The 20,761-nt window shown below is 48.1% G+C and overlaps 2 protein-coding genes and 1 long non-coding RNA gene across 4 annotated transcripts in view; 2 read left to right on the forward strand and 1 right to left on the reverse strand.

Moving 5' to 3' along the window:
• WWC3 (WWC family member 3) overlaps positions 1-15,259 on the forward strand; it is a 124,565-nt gene extending 109,306 nt beyond the window's left edge. The window contains exons 17-23 of the mRNA XM_029079815.2: positions 1,233-1,384; positions 2,073-2,232; positions 3,406-3,570; positions 5,859-5,951; positions 6,813-7,040; positions 7,643-7,770; positions 12,968-15,259. Coding sequence (XP_028935648.1) covers positions 1,233-1,384; positions 2,073-2,232; positions 3,406-3,570; positions 5,859-5,951; positions 6,813-7,040; positions 7,643-7,770; positions 12,968-13,034 — 993 coding nt within the window. The 3' untranslated portion in view covers positions 13,035-15,259. The remainder of the gene's footprint in view (positions 1-1,232; positions 1,385-2,072; positions 2,233-3,405; positions 3,571-5,858; positions 5,952-6,812; positions 7,041-7,642; positions 7,771-12,967) is intronic.
• Positions 15,260-15,772: 513 nt separating this feature from the next.
• The window catches only part of LOC114817003, a 123,428-nt gene continuing 118,439 nt past the window's right edge, over positions 15,773-20,761 (reverse strand). Inside the window, exons 4-5 of the long non-coding RNA XR_003764837.1 lie at positions 17,140-17,341; positions 15,773-16,029 (exon numbers count right to left, since the gene is read on the reverse strand). This is a non-coding gene — a long non-coding RNA (uncharacterized LOC114817003). The remainder of the gene's footprint in view (positions 16,030-17,139; positions 17,342-20,761) is intronic.
• Positions 17,822-20,761, forward strand: part of CLCN4 (chloride voltage-gated channel 4) — a 40,750-nt gene continuing 37,810 nt past the window's right edge. The window contains exon 1 of one of the 2 annotated variants that reach the window (XM_029079915.1): positions 17,822-17,915. The gene's annotated coding sequence lies outside the window, so the exon portion shown is untranslated. Of the gene's footprint in view, positions 17,916-19,791; positions 19,894-20,761 lie in introns of those variants that run through there. The other variant, XM_001514978.6, reaches the window with a different exon arrangement.

Raw genomic sequence — 20,761 nt, forward strand, 5'->3', positions numbered from 1 at the left:
TCCCTGCCCCACAGAGGGCCCAGAGTCTTAATCCCCAATTTACAGATGAGGTAACTGAGGCCAGAAAAGTGAGGTGACTTGTCCAAGGCCCCTCAGCAGTGAAGTGGCAGAACTGGGGTTAGAACTTCTGTCCTTTGATTCCAGGACCCAGGCTCTATTCCAACTCCTGTCCTTTGATTCCAGGACCCAGGCTCTATTCAGTAGGCCACCCTACTTGTCAAGCTCATAGTTAGGTTTTTATACTCGAATCCCCTGTATACCTAACAAAGTCCCAAGAGCCTTTCTCAAATAACAGTGCTGAAGCATTAGTGTGAATGAGGGGGAGGAGTGCTCCTCTCCCCATTCTGTTTTTCCCTTCCATTTGTGGGTCACCCTGGCCCTTGAGTCCATAACCAACACCTTTTGGTAATCACCCCAACATCCACACTGCAATAAGGCATATATGTTTATACTCGGCTGCTTCCCCTACCGATAATGTATTTTTATGTCTGTCTCTGCACCCCTGCTAGATTTTAAGATCTTCCAAGGGCTTATTTAGCATTGCTGTGCACCCAGTAAGCGCTGAGTAAATACCAATGATTGGTTGACTTGGGCTCTCCCCAGCCCTACAACCGAGTAGATGAAACCGAGTAGTTTTCACTCGGCATCCCGGCTCACCTGAAAGGAAAATGTTGAGGAAAAGAGTTAAATTCAAGTGAGTGAGAAGGATTTGTAGAGGTTCAGCATCTAAGGGGAAGTGCTCCCATTTTCAGTTGGGCAACAGGTACTTCATCTAATACGTAGTGCCAAATAAAAATGGTGATAGCGATGATGACTTTGTACAAGCACGCAAAGCACTAGGCTTGTTGTATTTCCTGCCTACCAACTCAAATATCTTTTACTTTCCCAAGCTTTCAGTACAGTGCTCTGCACAGAGGAAGTGCTCAATAAATACCATGCATTTCAGGTTTAAGGAAATGTCGACATAAATCCATGTGCACATTCTTTTTTTGTAATCTCTTTTAATGAGACTATCTTAAGCTTGAGTACAGAGACGGTCTACTTTTTTATCATGAACCCTAAGGACTGTGCCCGGTGCCCTGCTCTCTTGGGGTGCTTAATCTTTACATGTTGACTAAGCAATAGCAGTTGGACATATGGGACCTTCTGACCGTTTTCTGAATAAACAGTGACCGTCCTTTGCTTCATACAAATAAAGTATCGGTTCACCAGTGGTTCATTTTCTCTTTCAGGATGCAGTGACGGTCTTGTTGGCCAGGACCACTGCCCAGTTGGAAGCCGTGGAAAGAGAGTTGGCAGAGGAAAGGGTGAAGCTAGAATACACAGAAGAAGAAATCCTAGAGATGGAAAGAAAAGAAGATCAGGCAGAAGCAGTATCAGAGAGGTAAATGAAGCCTCACTTACTCACTTTGCCTGCACTCTCCTACTATCATGTAGAAAAGAATTCTTGAAATCATTCACCAATGAAAAAGATTTACTTTAGGTGATCAGTCCTGGGGAAATAATCCAAGTACAGATAAGTCCCCTCAACCCTTGAAGTATGTTGGTGTATTTCTCATAAACGTAAGCAGCTGAGCCAGGCACCAAGTGACTCTAGTGGCTTAGAAGTGGGGTATTTTACAAGCCTGGCCCATGAGAAGTATAACTGGGAGTCTGGTGGCCAGTCTTCAGTGAATTGGTTTCTTCCCGTGCCTGATTCTCCATTCACACTAGTTATCCTAGAGAGAAAGAGAAAGAGAAAATAGATGTAGTTTCAGTGACAGAAGGGGCAGTCATTTTTTCCAATTCCAATCCTCGGGCACGAAGGGCCTCCAGCACAACCTCTTTATGGGATGAAGATAGTATCAGTGAAGAGATCACACATTTTCCCTGTGTTGGACCCAGGAGCCCCTCTACTGATGGCTCCTAAATGGAAGAAAGCCATCAGTGCCCTAGCCTCCGCAGTGACCTACCAGGAGAGCCAGATGAAAAGCATCAGTCTGATGTCGCCAACCTGAAAAGTTAGCTACGGGCGGGCGGAAACAGCCTTTTGGATTAAACCTGACGGATTTCTCGGCATGCCTTGTCTCTAGGAGCTGGCAAGCGGAATCCGTTGATAGTGGATGTAGCAATTGTACCCAGACCGGTGTTCCTTATCCAGAGCCGTGTTGTGTTGAATCCCTACATGGACATGTGATAGCAAGTCAGCCAGACCAGTACAGCCCAGGGAAATTTCAACCTCCATCTATTAAGGTAAGTAGGCAAAGTAGTACAGGTTCTGTTTAGATATAGTTCTTGTCTCTCAGATTGTCCCCGTCACAGAAAAAGCTATCGAGCCCTACAGTGTTTCTGGAAATTTAGCTGCCCCTAAGGAGGATTGAAGAAGCTATGGCATCAAGGTGTGTTTAATCTAAAGAAGCTCCAGCTAGATGGTGATCCTAAAAGGCTTTGAAGACATAGAAATTAAGAAGGCCAAAAAAATGCAGTCCTTGACCTCAAGGATCTTGGTGTTTCACATGGGGAAATGCACCATGATCTAGTGCAAGGAAAATAGGTCTGGAAGTCAGAGGACTTGGGTTCTAATCCCTGATCCACCTCTTGTCTGCTGTGTGACTTGGTGTAAATCACTCAAGTTTCCTGTGCATCTGTAAAATGTGGAGATTTAAAACCTGTTCTTCCTCCTACCTACCTAGACTGTGAGCCCCACATGAAGCAGGGACTCTGCCCAACCTTATTGTCTTAACTGTATCCCAGCGCTTAGTGTGGTACTTTGCCCAGAGTGAATGCTTAACAAATACAATTTTTAAGAAAATTAATGAGGGGAGGCAAGATGACGGACATAAATGATTACAGAAATAGACGTGTTGAGTTGTCTGTATAAATGAACCTGGGATGTAAAGCCAGTGGGACTTAGCGTGGTTCTCCCTGGAGCTGTGTCTTTGCAGATCTAGGTGGAATTAATATTCCATGTTAACTGCATTTGTCAGGACAAACTCATCAGAGCAACATTACCTGGAAATTTTTTTGTGATTTAATCAGCGAATCAACATTCACATTCGAAAACCTTAGTATTTGATTCAGTAGTCAACTGAATCTGAACCAGATCTGAAAACTAAAAAATATGTAATAATTGACCCTTTTAAAACATGTTCCTTAAACTTCAAAACTGAGTCAATCAGAAAAGGCGAGCCTGGAAGCTGTGTTTTAACCTTCACCAAAATTGGAAGATTAGGTTTTCAGGCTTCCCTGTTAGTGGTTTAGGAAATCATGGGCTAATCACTGCCCCCTTGTCTTTGAAATACTTGCAGGTTATCTTGCAGACAAAAGACAATCTGGTTACCTTATATCTAAACCAGTGCTTTCAACAACGCTTGGCACATGGTAAGCGCTTAACAGATACCATCGTTGTTATTATTATTACTGCAGGTGGATAAGGAAACCAACACAGAAGATGTCTTCCCAGAGGAAGTGGCCAGTCTTCGAAAAGAGAGAACCAGCCGCAGGTCCCGCGGTTCTCCCTTTGTTCGGAGTAGCACGATTGTCCGTTCACAGACTTTCACGCCTGGAGCAAGAAGTCAGTATGTTTGCAGAGTACGTAGACACGCGCCCGGTTGATCACTTTGGCGGTGGGAAGCTGTATCAGTGCGCTGTTGGTAAAGGGGAGGGTGGAGTTATGACTAAGTCCCCCCCCGGAGGTGCTTCTCAAGAGTCCCTCCACAGCTTGGTGTTAGGGTAGCTGGAATCCTAAATTGTCGCCATGGCTACAGGTGTTGTCCATTGACTGCCAAAGCATAAGTGATGGAAATAATTCACATATACATACACATACTTAGTACGTATGTATGTGTATATGTGTATGTGTATATATATATATATATATATATATATATATATATAAAATTCACCACCTAAGGCCAATATTTATCTATATATATCCGTATCTCTATTGAAGCACAGGCTTGGGAGTCAGACGTCATGGGTTCGAATCTCCGCTCTGCCACTTGTCAGCTGTGTGACTGTGGGCAAGTCACTTAACTTCTCGGTGCCTCAGTTACCTCATCTGTAAAATGGGGATTAAGACTGTGAGCCTCATGTGGTACAACCTCATTACCCTGTATCTACCCCAGCACTTAGAACAGTGCTTTGCACATAGTAAGCACTTAACAAATACCCTGGGGTTCTCCAGGGCTCTGTAGTCATGTGATGGGTTGGGATCCTGCTACCAGAACAGATATATATACATACATACATACATACATATATATTGATAGTATTGTGTCTGTGTGTGTGTACACACACACATATATATACACACACACAGACACAATACTATCAATTCCTATATATATGTATATAAGAAGCAGCGTGGCTCAGTGGAAAGAGCCCGGGCTTGGGAGCCAGAGGTCATGGGTTCGAATCCCGGCTCTGCCATCTGTCAGCTGTGTGACTGTGGGCAAGTCACTTAACTTCTCTGTGCCTCAGTTCCCTCATCTGTAAAATGGGGATGAAGACTGTGAGCCTCACGTGGGACAAACTGATTACCCTGTATCTCCCCCAGAGCTTAGAACAGTGCTCTGCACATAGTAAGTGCTTAACAAATACCAACATTATTATTATTATGTATGTATATATATATCTGAAAGTGTGGGACTGTGGTACAGGACCATACTTCTTTGTTGGGATTTCTGAAGTCAGTCTTTCACCAAAATTGCAATAATTAATACTTACTTAAATAGGCCCCGGGTTTAAAAGAGCCTTCTGTCTGGACATATTTTTGATGACAGTGATTATGATGTCTCAGACAGGCATGGTATTAAATTTTGCTGTAAGTATTTTGAAGCTGACACGGGAAAACAGGAATCCAAAAGCAAGTCGGCATGGGCAGAAGTACTCGTTTCTTGGGTTGGTAAAAACCTGCCCCTAAGCAAAATACGTGAATCCCGGGTCCTGGAAAAGAGACATTAGGCCTTCTTTCTTTTTCAAGCATATGCTTTTCTGTACCTGGAAGAGGAGTAGTGTAGTAATGTTTGCTGGCTCTAGAAAGAAATTGTCTTTCTGAAAAACAGTTAGTGGAATCGGGCTGAACTCGGGAAATCAAGCGACTGCAAATGAAGACTAGCTTTGGTCTTTGAGGCAGTGATCTGTGTTCTAATTCTAGCTCTGCCACTGTGCTTCTTTTGCCTCCGTTTTGTCCTCTATAAAAAGGGGAGTAAATATCTCTACTCCCCACCCGATCTGCCCACTTAGACTGTTAGGCCCACGTGAGACAGGGCCTGTGTCAGTTCTGATGGTATTGAATCTACCTCAGCACAGTGCTCAGCCCGCAGTAACCCCTTAACAAACAGCTCGATTGTTTGTAAAAAACATCCTCTTCTGTCAGCATTCAGGAACCTGTGACCCCGCTGGCCAGCTTGTACTGGTTCTTTGGAGGAGTCCAAAGAATTGGAACCAAGTTATTTATTTTGGGGGGAAGGTGAAGAAGAGTTTGTAAGAAATATGAAAAACGAATACAGCTACAAGTAGCAGCCTCATTGCTTAAGGGAAAAAAAAAATGGCTTTTATTTCATTTGCAAATATCCCAAAGCCACCTCAGGCCTGGAAGTCAGAAGACCCAGGTTGTGATTCCACTTCTGCCCCTGGCCTCCTTTGTGACCTTGGGCCTCGGTATACTCATCTGCAAAATGGAGAGAGTTTTGTACTGTCCCAAAGTACAAAGTGCTGAGTACAGTGTTCTGAACACTGTAAGTACTCAGTACCATGGATTGACTGAGGGAATAGATTCTGAGCCCCTTGTTGGACAGGGATTGGGTCCGACCCAATTATCTTGTATGCCTATTACACTGTCTGGCACACGGTAATACTTTTTTCTTTCTGCGCAGCTCTATCGTAGTGACAGTGATAGTTCCACTCTGCCAAGAAAGTCCCCCTTTGTCCGAAATACTTTGGAAAGGCGAACCCTACGCTATAAACAGGTATGTTCCCATGATATCAAGCATGCACTCAGTCCCCTTAGAGGGCAGGGGCTGTGTTCTCGACAATCCCCTCAATAGGGAAAACCCATGTTACAACCTGCCCCGCTTGACTAGTGCCAGACACAAACACACAACCCCAAGTCTGGCACAAGAACACTCCTCCTCAGTAGCTTCTGATTCATTCAGTAGTATTTATTGAGCGCTTACTATGTGCAGAGCACTGTACTAAGCGCTTGGAACGTAACGTACAGTTCGGCAACAGATGGAGACAATCCCTGCCCAGTGACGGGCTTACAGCGTAATCGGGATCCCAAATCCCAAAGTGAAAACATGGAGTATGGAAGGCCAGTAGGTGCTGTAGACTGTTTAGACTGGAAGCTCGTTGTGGGTGGGGAATATGTCTGTTATATTGTACTCCCCTCAGTGCTCAGCAAACGGTAAGGCCTTGATAAGTCCCATGGACTAACGAAATGCTTTGATTTATAGTTCTAATTCTCTCAGGTAGGTACTGGGCAGTCTTTTAATTCCTGTTCAGATTGAACAAAGAAGATGTTTAAAAGCATTCCACCTGGCATGTATTTATTTCTCATATGTGACTCATTGCAAAGACCATTCGCTTTGCAGCAAACCCCGAGGACGAAAAGCTAAAGATGCTGGCCGAGGGGAGTAGCACCAAGTGATTGATTGAAAAAGATTCTATTTGCAGTTCAAAGGTGCTTCAAAGCAAACAAAGATGATAGAATATCTTTTTCAAAATCCAAAACATCCCTGGGCCTCCCTTCCCAGGGCCCTCTAGTGGGGAGGGGGGAGAGAGAAAGAGAAAGAAAACAAACGAATGCTCAGAGATACTGTCTCTCCCAGTCCTGTAGGTCGTCTTTGGCTGAGGTGATGGCCCGGACGTCCCTAGACCTGGAGCTGGATCTCCAGGCGTCCAGAACACGACAGAGACAGTTGAATGAGGAGATCTGTGCTCTGAGGGAGTTGAGGCAACGTTTGGAAGACGCCCAGCTCCGAGGGCAAACCCATCTTCCCAACTGGGTGCTGTGGGATGAGCGGTTCCGTAATCTGCTGAAGGAAGCAGAGAGGCAGGTAAGGTGCTCCGATCCCACAGGTGTTGCTGCTCGGTGGCTTGCTTGGGAGCCCAGCCCAGGCTGCCAGAATGCAGGGATTCTGTGGCTTAGTGGATAGATAGAGCCCAGGGCTGGGAGTCAGAAGGATATAGGTTCTAATCCCGGTTTTGCTATGTGTGACCTTTGGCAAGTAGCTTCACTTCCCTGGGCCTCAGTTACCTCAGCTGTAAAATGGGGATTAAGACTGGGAGGCCCCTATGGGACCTGATTATCTTGTATCTACCCTAGCACTGAGTAGCACAGTTCCTGACCAGCAACGTAAGTATCATTGTTGTGACAAGTGCAGAAGATGGTAGAGTCACCGACTATCGTTCCGTCTTCAGCAAAAGAGAGCCAGGGAGCCTGCCTACGATGCAGATCAGCCCCCTTTTGGGGACTTTAATGAGAATAATAAGAGCATTGCGTTTGTTAAGGTCACAAGTGGTGGAACTGGGATTAGAGTCTAGTTCTTCCTAGGCCAGCGCTCTATCCACTACACCCCTTCTGTATACCACCGAGAGAGCTGAGGTGGATCCCAGAAAGTGGGGAGAATGAATGCTGATTTGAATGTTTTCTCCTTAGACAAGACAGACCAAACTTGAACACCATCAAGAACAAGCAGCTGAGAAATTGCTCAAGAAAGTATCCAAAGAAATATACCAGCTGCGTGGACAGAACCAGAAAGAGCCTATTCAGGTGCAGACCTTTAGGTAAGTGACTTGAGTAAGTGCATGAGAACACGTTTCCTAGGTGCCATTTCTGCTACACGGCAACATGTTTTCTTTCTTTCTTGGGGAAGGAGAAAGAAGGAAAGTAATTAATCAGTCACAGCTGAGCTAAATCAACCGCAAGGGGTAAAACTAAGACGAGACGAGGTAAGACAGAAAGGGGAAGAGGAAGGGGAAGCGATATCGGGGGGGGGGGGAAAACAACAAACGAGACGAGGTAAGACAGAAAGGGGAAGAGGAAGGGGAAGCGATATCGGGGGGGGGGAAAACAACAAACGAGACGAGGTAAGACAGAAAGGGGAAGAGGAAGGGGAAGCGATATCGGGGGGGGGAAACGACAAACGAGACGAGGTAAGACAGAAAGGGGAAGAGGAAGGGAAGCGATGGGGGAGAAGGAGGAAGGGAAGGGAAGGGAAGGAAGGGAAGGGAAGGAAGGGAAGGGAAGGGAAGGGAAGGGAAGGGAAGGAAGGAAGGGAAGGAAGGGAAGGGAAGGAAGGGAAGGGAAGGGAAGGAAGGAAGGGAAGGGAAGGGAAGGAAAGGGAAGGGAAGGGAAAAGGGAAGGGAAGGGAAGGGAAGGAAGGGAAGGAAGGGAAGGGAAAGGAAGGGAAGGGAAGGGAAGGAAGGGAAGGAAGGGAAGGGAAGGGAAGGAAGGGAAGGGAAGGAAGGGAAGGGAAGGAAGGGAAGGAAGGGAAGGGAAGGGAAGGAAGGAAGGGAAGGGAAGGGAAGGGAAGGGAAGGGAAGGGAAGGGAAGGGAGGAAGGGAAGGGAAGGAAGGGAAGGGAAGGGAAGGAAGGGAAGGGAAGGGAAGGGAAGGGAGGGAAGGGAAGGAAGGGAAGGAAGGGAAGGGAAGGGAAGGGAAGGAAGGGAAGGAAGGGAAGGGAAGGGAAGGAAGGGAAGGGAAGGGAAGGGAAGGGAAGGGAAGGGAAGGGAAAGGGGAAGAAGGAAGGGAAGGGAAGGGAAGGAAGGGAAGGGAAGGGAAGGGAAGGAAGGGAAGGAGGGAAGGGAAGGAAGGGAAGGGAAGGAAGGAAGGGAAGGGAAGGGAAGGGAAGGGAAGGGAAGGAAGGAAGGGAAGGGAAGGGAAGGGAAGGGAAGGGAAGGGAAGGGAAGGGAAGGGAAGGGAAGGGAAGGGAAGGGAAGGGAAGGGAAGGGAAGAAGGGAAGGGAAGGGAAGGAAGGAAGGGAAGGGAAGGAAGGGAAAGGGAAGGGAAGGGAAGGGAAGGAAGGGAAGGAAGGGAAGGGAAGGGAAGGGAAGGGAAGGAAGGGAAGGGAAGGAAGGGAGGAAGGAAGGGAAGGGAAGGGAAGGGAAGGGAAGGGAAGGAAGGGAAGGGAAGGGAAGGGAAGGGAAGGGAAGGGAAGGGAAGGAAGGGAAGGGAAGGGAAGGGAAGGGAAGGGAAGGGAAGGGAAGGGAAGAAGGAAGGGAAGGGAAGGGAAGGGAAGGGAAGGAAGGGGAAGGAAGGGAAGGAAGGGAAGGGAAGGGAAGGAAGGAAGGGAAGAAGGGAAGGAAGGAAGGGAAGGGAAGAAGGGAAGGGAAGGAAGGGAAAGGGAAGGGAAGGGAAGGGAAGGGAAGGGAAGGGAAGGGAGGGAAGGAAGGGAAGGGAAGGAAGGGGGAAGGGAAGGGAAGGGAAGGGAAGGGAAGGAAGGGAAGGAAGGGAAGGGAAGGGAAGGGAAGGAAGGGAAGGGAAGGGAAGGGAAGGGAAGGGAGGGAAGGAAGGGAAGGGAAGGGAAGGAAGGAAGGGAAGGAAGGAAGGGAAGGAAGGAAGGGGAAGGGAAGGGAAGGGAAGGGAAGGGAAGGGAAGGGAAGGAAGGGAAGGAAGGAAGGGAAGGGAAGGAAGGGAAGGAAGGGAAGGGAAGGGAAGGGAAGGGAAGGGAAGGGAAGGAAGGGAAGGGAAGGGAAGGGAAGGGAAGGGAAGGAAGGGAAGGAAGGAAGGGAAGGGAAGGAAGGGAAGGGAAGGGAAGGAAGGGAAGGAAGGGAAGGGAAGGGAAGGGAAGGAAGGGAAGGGAAGGGAAGGGAAGGGAAGGAAGGGAAGGAAGGAAGGGAAGGGAAGGAAGGAAGGGAAGGGAAGGAAGGGAAGGGAAAAAGGGAAGGGAAGGGAAGGAAGGGAAGGGAAGGGAAGGGAAGGGAAAGGGAAGGGAAGGGAAGGAAGGGAAGGGAAGGGAAGGGAAGGGAAGGAAGGGAAGGAAGGGAAGAAGGAAGGGAAGGGAAGGGAAAGGGAAGGGAAGGAAGGAAGGGAAGGGAAGGGAAGGGAAGGGAAGGGAAGGGAAGGAAGGGAAGGGAAGGAAGGGAAGGAAGGGAAGGGAAGGGAAGGAAGGGAAGGGAAGGGAAGGGAAGGGAAGGGAAGGGAAGGAAGGGAAGGGAAGGGAAGGGAAGGAAGGGGAAGGAAGGAAGGGAAGGGAAGGAAGGGAAGGGAAGGAAGGGAAGGGAAGGGAAGGGAAGGAAGGGAAGGAAGGGAAGGAGGAGGGAAGGGAAGGGAAGGAAGAAGGGAAGCGGAAGGAAGGGAAGGAAGGGAAGGGAAGGGAGGAAGGAAGGGAAGGGAAGGAAGGGAAGGGAAGGAAGGGAAGGAAGGGAAGGGAAGGGAAGGGAAGGGAAGGGAAGGGAAGAAGGGAAGGAAGGGAAGGGAAGGGAAGGGAAGGGAAGGGAAGGGAAGGGAAGGGAAGGAAGGGAAGGGAAGGGAAGGGAAGGGAAGGGAAGGGGAAGGGAAGGGAAGGAAGGGGAAGGGAAGGGAAGGGAAGGGAAGGGAAGGGAAGGGAAGGGAAGGGAAGGGAAGGGAAGGGAAGGAGAAGGGAAGGGAAGGGAAGGGAAGGGAAGGGAAGGGAAGGGAAGGAAGGGAAGGGAAGGGAAGGAAGGGAAGGGAAGGGAAGGGAAGGAAGGGAAGGGAAGGGAAGGGAAGGGAAGGGAAGGGAAGGAAGGAAGGGAAGGGAAGGGAAGGGAAGGAAGGGAAGGGAAGGGAAGGGAAGGGAAGGGAAGGAAGGGAAGGGAAGGGAAGGGAAGGAAGGGAAGGGGAAGGGAAGGGAAGGAAGGGAAGGAAGGGAAGGGAAGGGAAGGGAAGGGAAGGAAGGGAAGGGAAGGAAGGGAAGGAAGGGAAGGGGAAGGGAAGGGAAGGGAAGGGAAGGGAAGGAAGGGAAGGAAGGGAAGGGAAGGGAAGGGAAGGGAAGGGAAGGGAAGGGAAGGGAAGGGAAGGAAGGGAAGGAAGGGAAGGGAAGGAAGGAAGAAGGGAAGGGAAGGGAAGGGAAGGGAAGGGAAGGAAGGGAAGGAAGGGAAGGGAAGGGAAGGAAGGGAAGGGAAGGGAAGGGGAAGGGAAGGAAGGGAAGGGAAGGGAAGGGAAGGGAAGGGAAGGAAGGGAAAAGGGGGGAAGGGAAGGGAAGGGAAGGGAAGGGAAGGGAAGGGAAGGAAGGAAGGGAAGGGAAGGGAAGGAAGGGAAGGGAAGGGAAGGGAAGGGAAGGGAAGGGAAGGGAAGGAAGGGAAGGGAAGGGAAGGGAAGGGAAGGAAGGGAAGGGAAGGAAGGGAAGGGAAGGGAAGGGAAGGGAAGGAAGGGAAGGGAAGGGAAGGGGAAGGGAAGGGAAGGAAGGAAGGGAAGGGAAGGGAAGGGAAGGGAAGGGAAGGGAAGGAAGGGAAGGGAAGGGAAGGGAAGGGAAGGAAGGGAAGGGGAAGGGAAGGGAAGGAAGGAAGGGAAGGGAAGGAAGGGAAGGGAAGGGAAGGGAAGGAAGGGAAGGGGAAGGGAAGGGAAGGAAGGGAAGGGAAGGGGAAGGGAAGGGAAGGGAAGGGAAGGAAGGGAAGGGAAGGGAAGGGAAGGAAGGGAAGGGAAGGGAAGGGAAGGAAGGGAAGGGAAGGGAAGAAGGAAGGAAGGGAGGGAAGGAAGGGAAGGGAAGGAAGGGAAGGGGAAGGGAAGGAAGGGAAGGGAAGGGAAGGAAGGAAGGAAGGGAAGGAAGGGAAGGGAAGGGAAGGAAGGGAAGGGAAGGGAAGGGAAGGGAAAGGAAGGAAGGGAAGGGAAGGAAGGGAAGGGAAGGGAAGGAAGGGAAGGGAAGGGAAGGAAGGGAAGGGGAAGGGAAGGAAGGGAAGGAAGGAAGGGAAGGGAAGGAAGGGAAGGGAAGGGAAGGGAAGGGAAGGGAAGGAAGGGAAGGAAGGGAAGGAAGGAAGGGAAGGGAAGGGAAGGGAAGGGAAGGGAAGGAAGGGAAGGAAGGGAAGGGAAGGGAAGGAAGGGAAGGAAGGGAAGGAAGGGAAGGGAAGGGAAGGGAAGGAAGGGAAGGGAAGGGAAGGGAAGGAAGGAAGGGAAGGGAAGGGAAGGGAAGGGAAGGGAAGGGAAGGGAAGGGAAGGGAAGGGAAGGGAAGGGAAGGGAAGGGAAGGGAAGGGAAGGAAGGGAAGGGAAGGGAAGGGAAGGGAAGGGAAGGGAAGGGAAGGGAAGGAAGGGAAGGGAAGGGAAGGGAAGGGAAGGGAAGGGAAGGGAAGGGAAGGGGAAGGGAAGGGAAGGGGGGAAGGAAGGGAAGGGAAGGGAAGGGAAGGGAAGGGAAGGGAAGGGAAGGGAAGGGAAGGAAGGAAGGAAGGGAAGGAAGGGAGGGAAGGAAGGGAAGGAAGGAAGGGAAGGAAGGGAAGGAGGAGGGAAGGGAAGGGAAGGAAGGGAAGGGAAGGGAAGGGAAGGAAGGGAAGGGAAGGGAAAGGGAAGGGAAGGGAAGGGAAGGGAAGGGAATGGGAAGGGAAGGGAAGGGGAAGAGGGAAGGGGAAGGGGAAGGGAAAGGGAAGGGAAGGAAGGAAGGAAGGGAAGGGAAGGAAGGGAAGGGAAGGGAAGGGAAGGGAAGGGGGAAGGGAAAGGGAAGGAAGGAAGGGAAGGGAAGGGAAGGGAAGGAAGGGAAGGGAAGGGAAGGAGGAAGGGAAGGAAGGGAAGGGAAGGGAAGGAAGGGAAGGGAAGGAAGGGAAGGAAGAAGGGAAGGGAAGGGAAGGAAGGGAAGGGAAGGGAAGGGAGCCGTGCCCCCCCGAACGGGGTTTTGCTGCTTTTCAGCCCTCCGTTGAGAGCCGTTTCACACTTCCGCCTGCATTCCCTGCCGTCACCACCTGGCGGCTCATGAGCTTCTCCCCTCAGGCTACACTTGCAATCCCTGTCGCTACCACACGGGGGCTCCTGATCTGCGGGTCTCTGCTACTATACACCTAGCACCTAGATCTTGACCCCTTTCCTTCTTTCTGACAGGGAGAAGATAGCGTTTTTTACAAGACCAAGGATTAACATACCTCCTCTGCCAGCTGATGATGTATAGTGTGCTGCCTTGTAAACATGAAGTATTTATCTGTCTTTATTTTCATCAAGTTAGTTAGTAGACTAGCTAGGTTTATCTTACAAATGTTTGTGCAAAGCTATTAATATACATGTCTTGTAAAAAAAAAAAAGTCAACAAAACCTATATATACATATATATTTTATAATGGTGACGGCAACGAGGCTTGGTTTTTCCTTGTTGTGAAATTGACATCTCTGAGGACAACTTATTTTATAAAAGATCGACTGTCCTGTTAAGAGTGTACAGTTTTTATGCTTTTTTCTTTGACTTTAAAGGCTGGAAGGCAGAAACAGAGTGAGTTCAGGCAAATTCACTGTATTGTAATTTATTTATAGTACCTTTTTCCTTGAAGGAAAATTCTGACTTAAGATGTATTTTAAGACTGAAATTCTTGTCCTTCGGTATTTGTCGTACAGTAGGATGGAACGATGCGCCGGTTTTGTTTCCGATACCTGAAACGAAAATGTCGTGTTTCCGACCCGTCGCTTTTATTGGCTTTCGATAACCGTATCTTAGGATGCACATTGTGCTCCTTGGCAACGTTTCTGTGCTCTGTTGTACTATTATCTGCGATGTTTTTAATATTAATTAAAATGCCATTCGGGCATTGCAGAACTCGCTTCCATATTCTTCCTATGCACTAAGATTTGTTTCTCGCACATCTCTCGGTAGAAGTAGCATGTCTCAGAAATCAAGTGTACACAGTCAAAGTGTTCTCTGAGACCATTCTCACCCTGCCTATTTCCTTCGGTGTCAGTGGTACACTTTTCCATTGTACCCATTTTGCCAGCCCTCCATTTCCTTTTTACTGTGTAGAGCTGGTCTCTCTGTCAGCGCCACTGGGGGAAAAGATGTAGATCGTTAATATGTCATACTTTTATTAGACACCATATTTACACGCAGACGAGACACAACAGGGGAGTCGCGCCCTCTTTCCCGAGACCTGGGGGGCCGGGAGGATAACCCTTTGAGTCATAGAAAATTGAACCGGCCATCCGAAGCCTCGTCTCTCTCCTTCCGTCGTTTGTACTCTTCCCAGGAGCACGGGTGTTGGACCTGCAGAACCTCTTGACTCCCCTCTTGGCCAACGATGGTCGCACTTCTCCCCGACCTCCTCAGCCGTCCGTCACAACTGCTCAATCTCGATTTGCCCACCTAAGGCAGGTGACCTGGCAAGTGATCTCACTGCCCCTTTTCTTTCACAACTCTTTCCTCCACCAAATCCTGAATCATCTGTGCAGGTTTTTCTGTCTCTCCCCCATCCATCCTCCTTATTGTTTCTAATAATTTTTTTTTTTTGGAAAGACTGTTTAGGATCTCCTTTCGAGGGAGTAATAGGAGACAATCCCCTTTTTCCATGTGCAGGGGAATCTGGCCGCAGTAGCTGTGCATATTCAGGACCACCACTGGCAACCCCCTGGGTTCTGGCACCACTTCCCTTCCCTGTCACTCCCACACACTCCCGGTAGTTCTGCTAGCGATTGATGCCAAAACTCAACCCAACTCTTCCTCGGGCTTTGACAAAAATGCCTCTCTCCCACCCCTGAAGCAGTGTTTCCTCTTTTCTTTGCACACTGTGATAGGGGGCTGGTTCCTTTCTACCCTACTCTCCTCAGCACTCAGTACCAGTTCTCTGCACATGCCGCTGATGTGACATGGCTGCTCTGAAGCGTTTCTATTGCTGCTGTGGAAGCATCCCGCTTCTTACAGGGGCCAAGGGTGGGAGATGGAGGTTTAAGATATTTTGAAATGAGAGACGGTGGGAGCACGTGATCCCTGCTCGAGGTGGATGATGCTGTGAAGAGATGGTTAATGTCAACTTCACCGTTCAAGCCAATCAAAAGGGAAAGGGAAAAAAATCTAAAGGAAAACCGGGTAGGGTGCAACTCTGAGGAAAACAGTAAAGAACAGCAAAATGCACATTAAAGGAAGGAAATCTGTCCTCAGGTATCTAAGCTACAAACTGCTGAAATAGAGGCGGTCAAGGGCCGCCTTCAGCGTTCATCTCTTAGTTTTTGTCCCGGATATCTCTGATTGTGTCATTTGTATGGTTTCACGGTATTTCTTCTACCAAATAAAAATAATCTGCCTTAAAAACATAGAAAAGCATTGTTATGTACTAAGCTAAAATGTGCCATACTGAAATGTATGAATTTATACTGTTACGTTTTGCTTCCTAATATTTTTAAATAGTAAATACTCAGCATACAGTGTACTGTATTTCTTCTTCTGCAGATTTCAGATCACTTTGCCAACATTCTTAGGGCTTTCTGTAGGTTTTAGGGTGAGGGACAACAGAGGAGGATTGCAGTCTTTCTTTGGGCAACGCAGGCAGGCAGGACTGACAATTAGCCCAGGCTCCCAACAAGAATTAGAAAGAAAGCTTTAGCATTTCTCTGAGAACCCAAACCAACATTGCATTTGATTAGTTTTCCAGAGCAAGATTCAACAGTAGTACTAATATTTCTGGAGGGCTTACTATATTCAAAGCACTGTACTAAACTCTGGGGAACAACAAAGAAGCAGCATGTCTTACTAGACCACAGGCTTGAGAGTCAGAGATCTTGAGTTCTAATACCCACTACACCACTTAACAGCTGTGTGACTTTGAGCAAGTCACTTAACCTCTCTGGGCCTCAGTTACCTCATATGTAAAATGGGGATTCAGATTGTGAGCCCCACAAGGGCCAACCTGATTACCTTCTATCTACCCCAGCGCTTAGAACAGCTTTAACAAATACCATCGTCATCATGAGATGCAGCAGGCTAAATGGAAAGTAGCCAGGTTTCTGACTGCTGGAAGGAGATGGAGATGAACTGTGGAGGTGGACCGTGGAGGAGGAGGAGGTGCGGAGTGGATCATAGGGCTGGCAGAGCTTTCAGGATCAGTTCTTCCGGCTTGGATTGTGAGGAGGGTGCGTCGGGAGCCCGGCTCTGAGGTCACAGCGGTAGAGCAGGAACTGGACAATGACACCTAGATAAACACACGCAGGTATGTATGGCTTCAAAGCTGGGCATGGTTGTCTTAGTGATTTTGGCTACTACAGGCTTTAGGGACAAGGAGAGGAGAGCAGAGGCAGGAGTGAGCCGACGGAGTGAGGTTACCGAGGTCCTGGGCTAATGGCAGCAGCAATGATTACTGAATGTCTTGCCACAGTGAACGTTCTGAAATGCCTGTTATGTCCTCATCCAGGGCCTGGGAGGGCTGGACTTGAAGCTGGGGCTGGAAAGACCTCACCCAGGCACTACTCTAAAGCCAGATTCTGTGCACCAGAAAAAGACTGTGGGTAATAGGGGACAACCCGCTTATAAAATGGTGCTATATTGGGAAAATAGCTGAGATGCTTCCAGGATACATGACAATATGTGGTAGATATCTTCCTCCTCTGTATGGCTTAGGAAAAGAATTCAGTCTACTTTAAAATGGCACATTCTAAAATTTCTGAGAAGCAATTGCGGCGTCTCCATAATAAGGGGTAAAAAATGGGAACCAGGAAAAAGAGGAGTCAGGATTTTTTCCATCTAGGAAGCAAATGTTTGCTGGGTCATTGAAGACCTAGTTGAATAGTTGAAGGTCATTTTCTAGGGGAGGGAGAGACGGGCTGAACTATTTTTTTTTCGGATCTCTGAGGAATGAACTGCTAGAAATGAGCATTAATTACAGTAAGGGAGATTAAAGCTGGAAACAATAGATCGGGAAATTCCCGGCACACTGGAAAGGGCTAAGATCTTATTTAAGTTAGGATGGGAGGGGTGAATGTTGCAAAGGTCGTCTCCGAGTAAGCACACATTAGTGAGTATACCGACCCCTTCCCGCTCAGAGACCGGACTCCTCACCGGAGCTGCGGGGATGGACAACAGTAGCCTTAACAGATGAGAAGGAAAACAGCTAGCCAGGCTGGAGGCATAGCACGAGAGGTCTCTCTTCTCATCTGCCCCAGAACCTCGCAGAGTCCTCGCTCTGTAGGCAGCTCAGCAAGACACCCATCACTCAGTAATGACTGCAGCTTCTGCCGCTACCACCTCCAAGGCGACCACCCTCCCCATTCCAATTCTCGGAAACGTCCCCAGAAAAATCACATACCCTAACCCCTGGGGAAGACAAAGGAACATCTTGTGTTGGCCGCTGGCGTTCGGGAACCGGGGTGCCAGGCGGGAGGCCTGTCCGTGATCTCTTTCGGTCCTGGGATCCTTGAACAAAATCCACGCGCCGTGTTCCTGACGGGAAACGCCACCTCCGCTTCTGTGTGCGATTTGTGCAAAGCTATCTCGGGGCTGTGATTTGCCTACAAAATGAACCATATTATAGGTCAGTTTTCCAAGTTCATTTTCTTCTACCTCTTTCAACTGTGGTCACCTTAAAGAAAAATCAGTTTTGCTTTTAATTAAACAGAAGGATACCAAGTCAGCTTAAACTAGAGCCATGCTAACGGCAGATGCTGCACACATCACACCTGTTGCTAAAAGGGAGGGGTGAGTTGGCAGGCAATCAACCCTAAGGAAGGCAAAACTCTGAACTCCATTTCTGGCATCGACGGTGCCACCAGAACCTATTGTCTGGCTCTTATGTGGACAGAAAACGGATGCATACTGAGCCCAAAACGGAAAAAGAACCCGTGGGAGAATCCAACTGACTTGTGCCCTTGTCACCAGAGACGGACTTAAGGGGACAGAACGTGTAGTGGCAACAGGGTTCCACCCCCCGGGGACATTCTGGGTACAGTTCCAGTCTATATTTAACTTCTCACTGCAAACGAGGACCCGAGTCAGCTCAGTGTCCAAATGCAGAGTTCAGTGGATTTTAGAGCAAAGTGATCGTGTGTTTCGCCCAAGGAAAAGTAGATATACGAAGAAGACAAGGTAAGTGATCTAAGCAATATTTAACAAGACCGATCGGATGATGTTAGAACAATTTTAGATGTCTTGATTACAAAAGGACAACTGCTCTCTTCTCCCGTTCGAAAACAGAATATATTCCTCACCAGCTCAGGTTTTCCGAGGGCACAAACCAAGTTATAAAAACTAAAAGGAAAATTGATCAGCTTGAGGAAACAGCCCAGAAGGCAGATGAAGAAAATAAACCAAATCTTCAGTGTTAGTAAAGAAACTTGAAGCTCTCCATTTCCCAAACTACTGATCTTCTGAATTCAGTTTGGTTATTAGAAGGAAAAAAAAAAAAGCTTGGCTGACTGAAATTGAAAATAATCAGATGGATAAAAGAAAATCGGAAGAGATTTTGTTTTCTTTCACTTTGGATCTTCAAAACCCTGTTTTTTAAGCATCTGACTGACAGTGTTTTAGTTTACATTTGAAGACACGATATTGTATTTTTAATGAGTGGTGGTCATGGAACTTTAGTTTTTTTTTTTTAGACAGAACGTCTAGTGTCACGAATTTAAATATTAGACTGTTACGACAGACATCTGCTGATAGGCCCACACTGGGCAAGACCCTCACCCCAAACAGTCCTTGAAACCATGAAAGGGAAAGTAATACAATATGACTGGGTTTTGAGGTCAACTTTTCCAAATTGGAGTCCCCAAATATTTTTAAAGGTTTTCTTAAATCCGTGTGCATATTACAAACCCATAAAGGGGTGAAGCGAAATGAATGAAGTGCATCTGTGGCTCTTGAGGGCTCCTCCCTACCCTATTACAGTTAGGTTACTCATACAGATCATTACATCCTACCCACCGAGAGAAAGAAATGGCTGTCGGGACGGTCAGTAATGCACTATTCCCAAATGGATAGAAAGTCTATGCCGCTATCGTTAAAAAGTGCAATACGATGGCTTCGACGAATATCTCCCAGGAGGGTCATGCAGTTAGATTTTGATTTGGGCCATGACACCTAAGTCCTGTTGAACCCGGAGACTTAGATAGGTCCGGCCCAGAGACATCTGGGGCCCAGTGTGTCCCTGTCTCCTGCCCCCTGGGGTCTCCCTTTCATCCAGTGGCAGTCGGGGCAGGGAGAGAGCCTGATCTCAAGTGGTTTACTCAATGACTCAATGAAGCCCTGTTCTGAGGGCCGGGACAAATAAAGGTAAATCAGGCCAAGCAAAGTCCCTGTCCCTCACAAGGCTCACGTGGTGCAGTGGATAGAGCCCAGGCCTGAGAGAAGGAACTGGGTTCTAATCCTGGCTCCATTACTTATCTGCTGTTTGACCTTAGTCAAGTCATTTCACTTCTCTGTACTTCAGTTACCTCACCCGAAAGATGGGGATTAAGATTGCGAGCCCCATGTGGGACATGAACTCTGTCCAACCTGATTAACTTCTACTTATCCCAGGACTTAGTAAGGTGTCTGGTACATAGTAAGCACTTACCAAATTCCTCAAAAAAAACCACAAAACAAAGAAAAAGAAACAAACAGCAGGCAAATAAGTGGCACAACCATGATCCCCTGACCCCCAGATTTATGCTCTTTCCACTAGGCCACGCTGCTCCAAAAAATTCCATTTTTGCATTGGGATCAGTCTTTTAAAAATTGAGGCATCTAAATGTAAATTAGTCGCTCCGAAAGATGACAAATGTGAGAAGGAAATCTTTCACTGCTACTTTAATCCTGGAGGATTACACATTTCCCTTCTTCCGTGTCTCTTTTCTCTTCCTCTCCCTCCCTTTCTCTCGTTCTCCCTCTATTTCCATCTTTCTCTCTTTCCCTCCCTTTTTTCTCCCTCTCCTCTCTCCCTCCCTTCCCTCCCTCTGCCCCCACCTTGGATTCAGTCATGTGATTGTTACTGCTTCCTCCCATGACATCACTGTTTTTCCAGCCATACCACTCAGGGAAGGATGCTCTCCAAATCTGGGAGGCTAGTCTAAACGATGTTGCATTGCAGGTAAGAGGCGTTATTGCAAAAGCCTATTTGCCTGTCTCTTTCTGGGTTGCCTTCTCCATTTCGGAGAGCTGGCATGGGGAGAGCGATGTCCGCGGAGGCAAAGCAAGTGCAGGTGCAAGAGCCGCATGCTGGCATTTCATGTATCTTCCGGCTGACATCTCCAGCAGAATGCTGCCAGATGGGCTTTTAAAACCGAAGGAGGCCTATTGTCCGCGAGTCGGAGCAGGCCCTATTTTAAGGGCTTATAACTGGCTGGTCACATTAGCGAGCAAGAGAGGAGAATAGTCAGAGAGGGAGAGGTGAGATATTGGGGGTTAAAACTGTATTAAGAAAAAGCAAGGAGGATAAGACAGATGCATATCTTCCCTTGGTGAGATTTTTTTTAAATCCATGATGGGCTTTTAAAAAATTCTTAAGGAGAGGGTCAAGGAGCTCTCCTTTGCCAACAATGAGAACGGCAGTTTTCGGAGTGTCCATCAGGCTTCCTAAAATCTGCACCTCCTTACAAAAAAGCAAATCCGGTTTCAAAGGAGTGGAAAATGCGAGTGAGCCTTCAGTGTGGTTACAGAATGAAAGGCAGCCTGAAACCCGGGGTCTGGGGGCTCCCGCACTCTGTGAGGAGTTGTCCTTTAATAGGTTTTCCAAGATCCAGATTCTATTTCTGCTCCGATTGTATTTTCTTGAATTTCACCCCCTAGACAAGTAGAGCTAGAAAGGAATTTTTCTTCTCCCTGTTTAGCTGATGTGGTTGAATTTTTTAAATGGTTTCATGATAAGTATCATCAAACAAAACCCCAGGCTTCTTAATAGTGAACACCCGAGTTACAAATTTAACATCCTCTTTAAGAACACAGTGGTTTTTCACTGG

The sequence above is a fragment of the Ornithorhynchus anatinus genome, chromosome 15 (assembly GCF_004115215.2).
Source record: "Ornithorhynchus anatinus isolate Pmale09 chromosome 15, mOrnAna1.pri.v4, whole genome shotgun sequence".
Lineage (NCBI taxonomy): Eukaryota > Metazoa > Chordata > Mammalia > Monotremata > Ornithorhynchidae > Ornithorhynchus > Ornithorhynchus anatinus.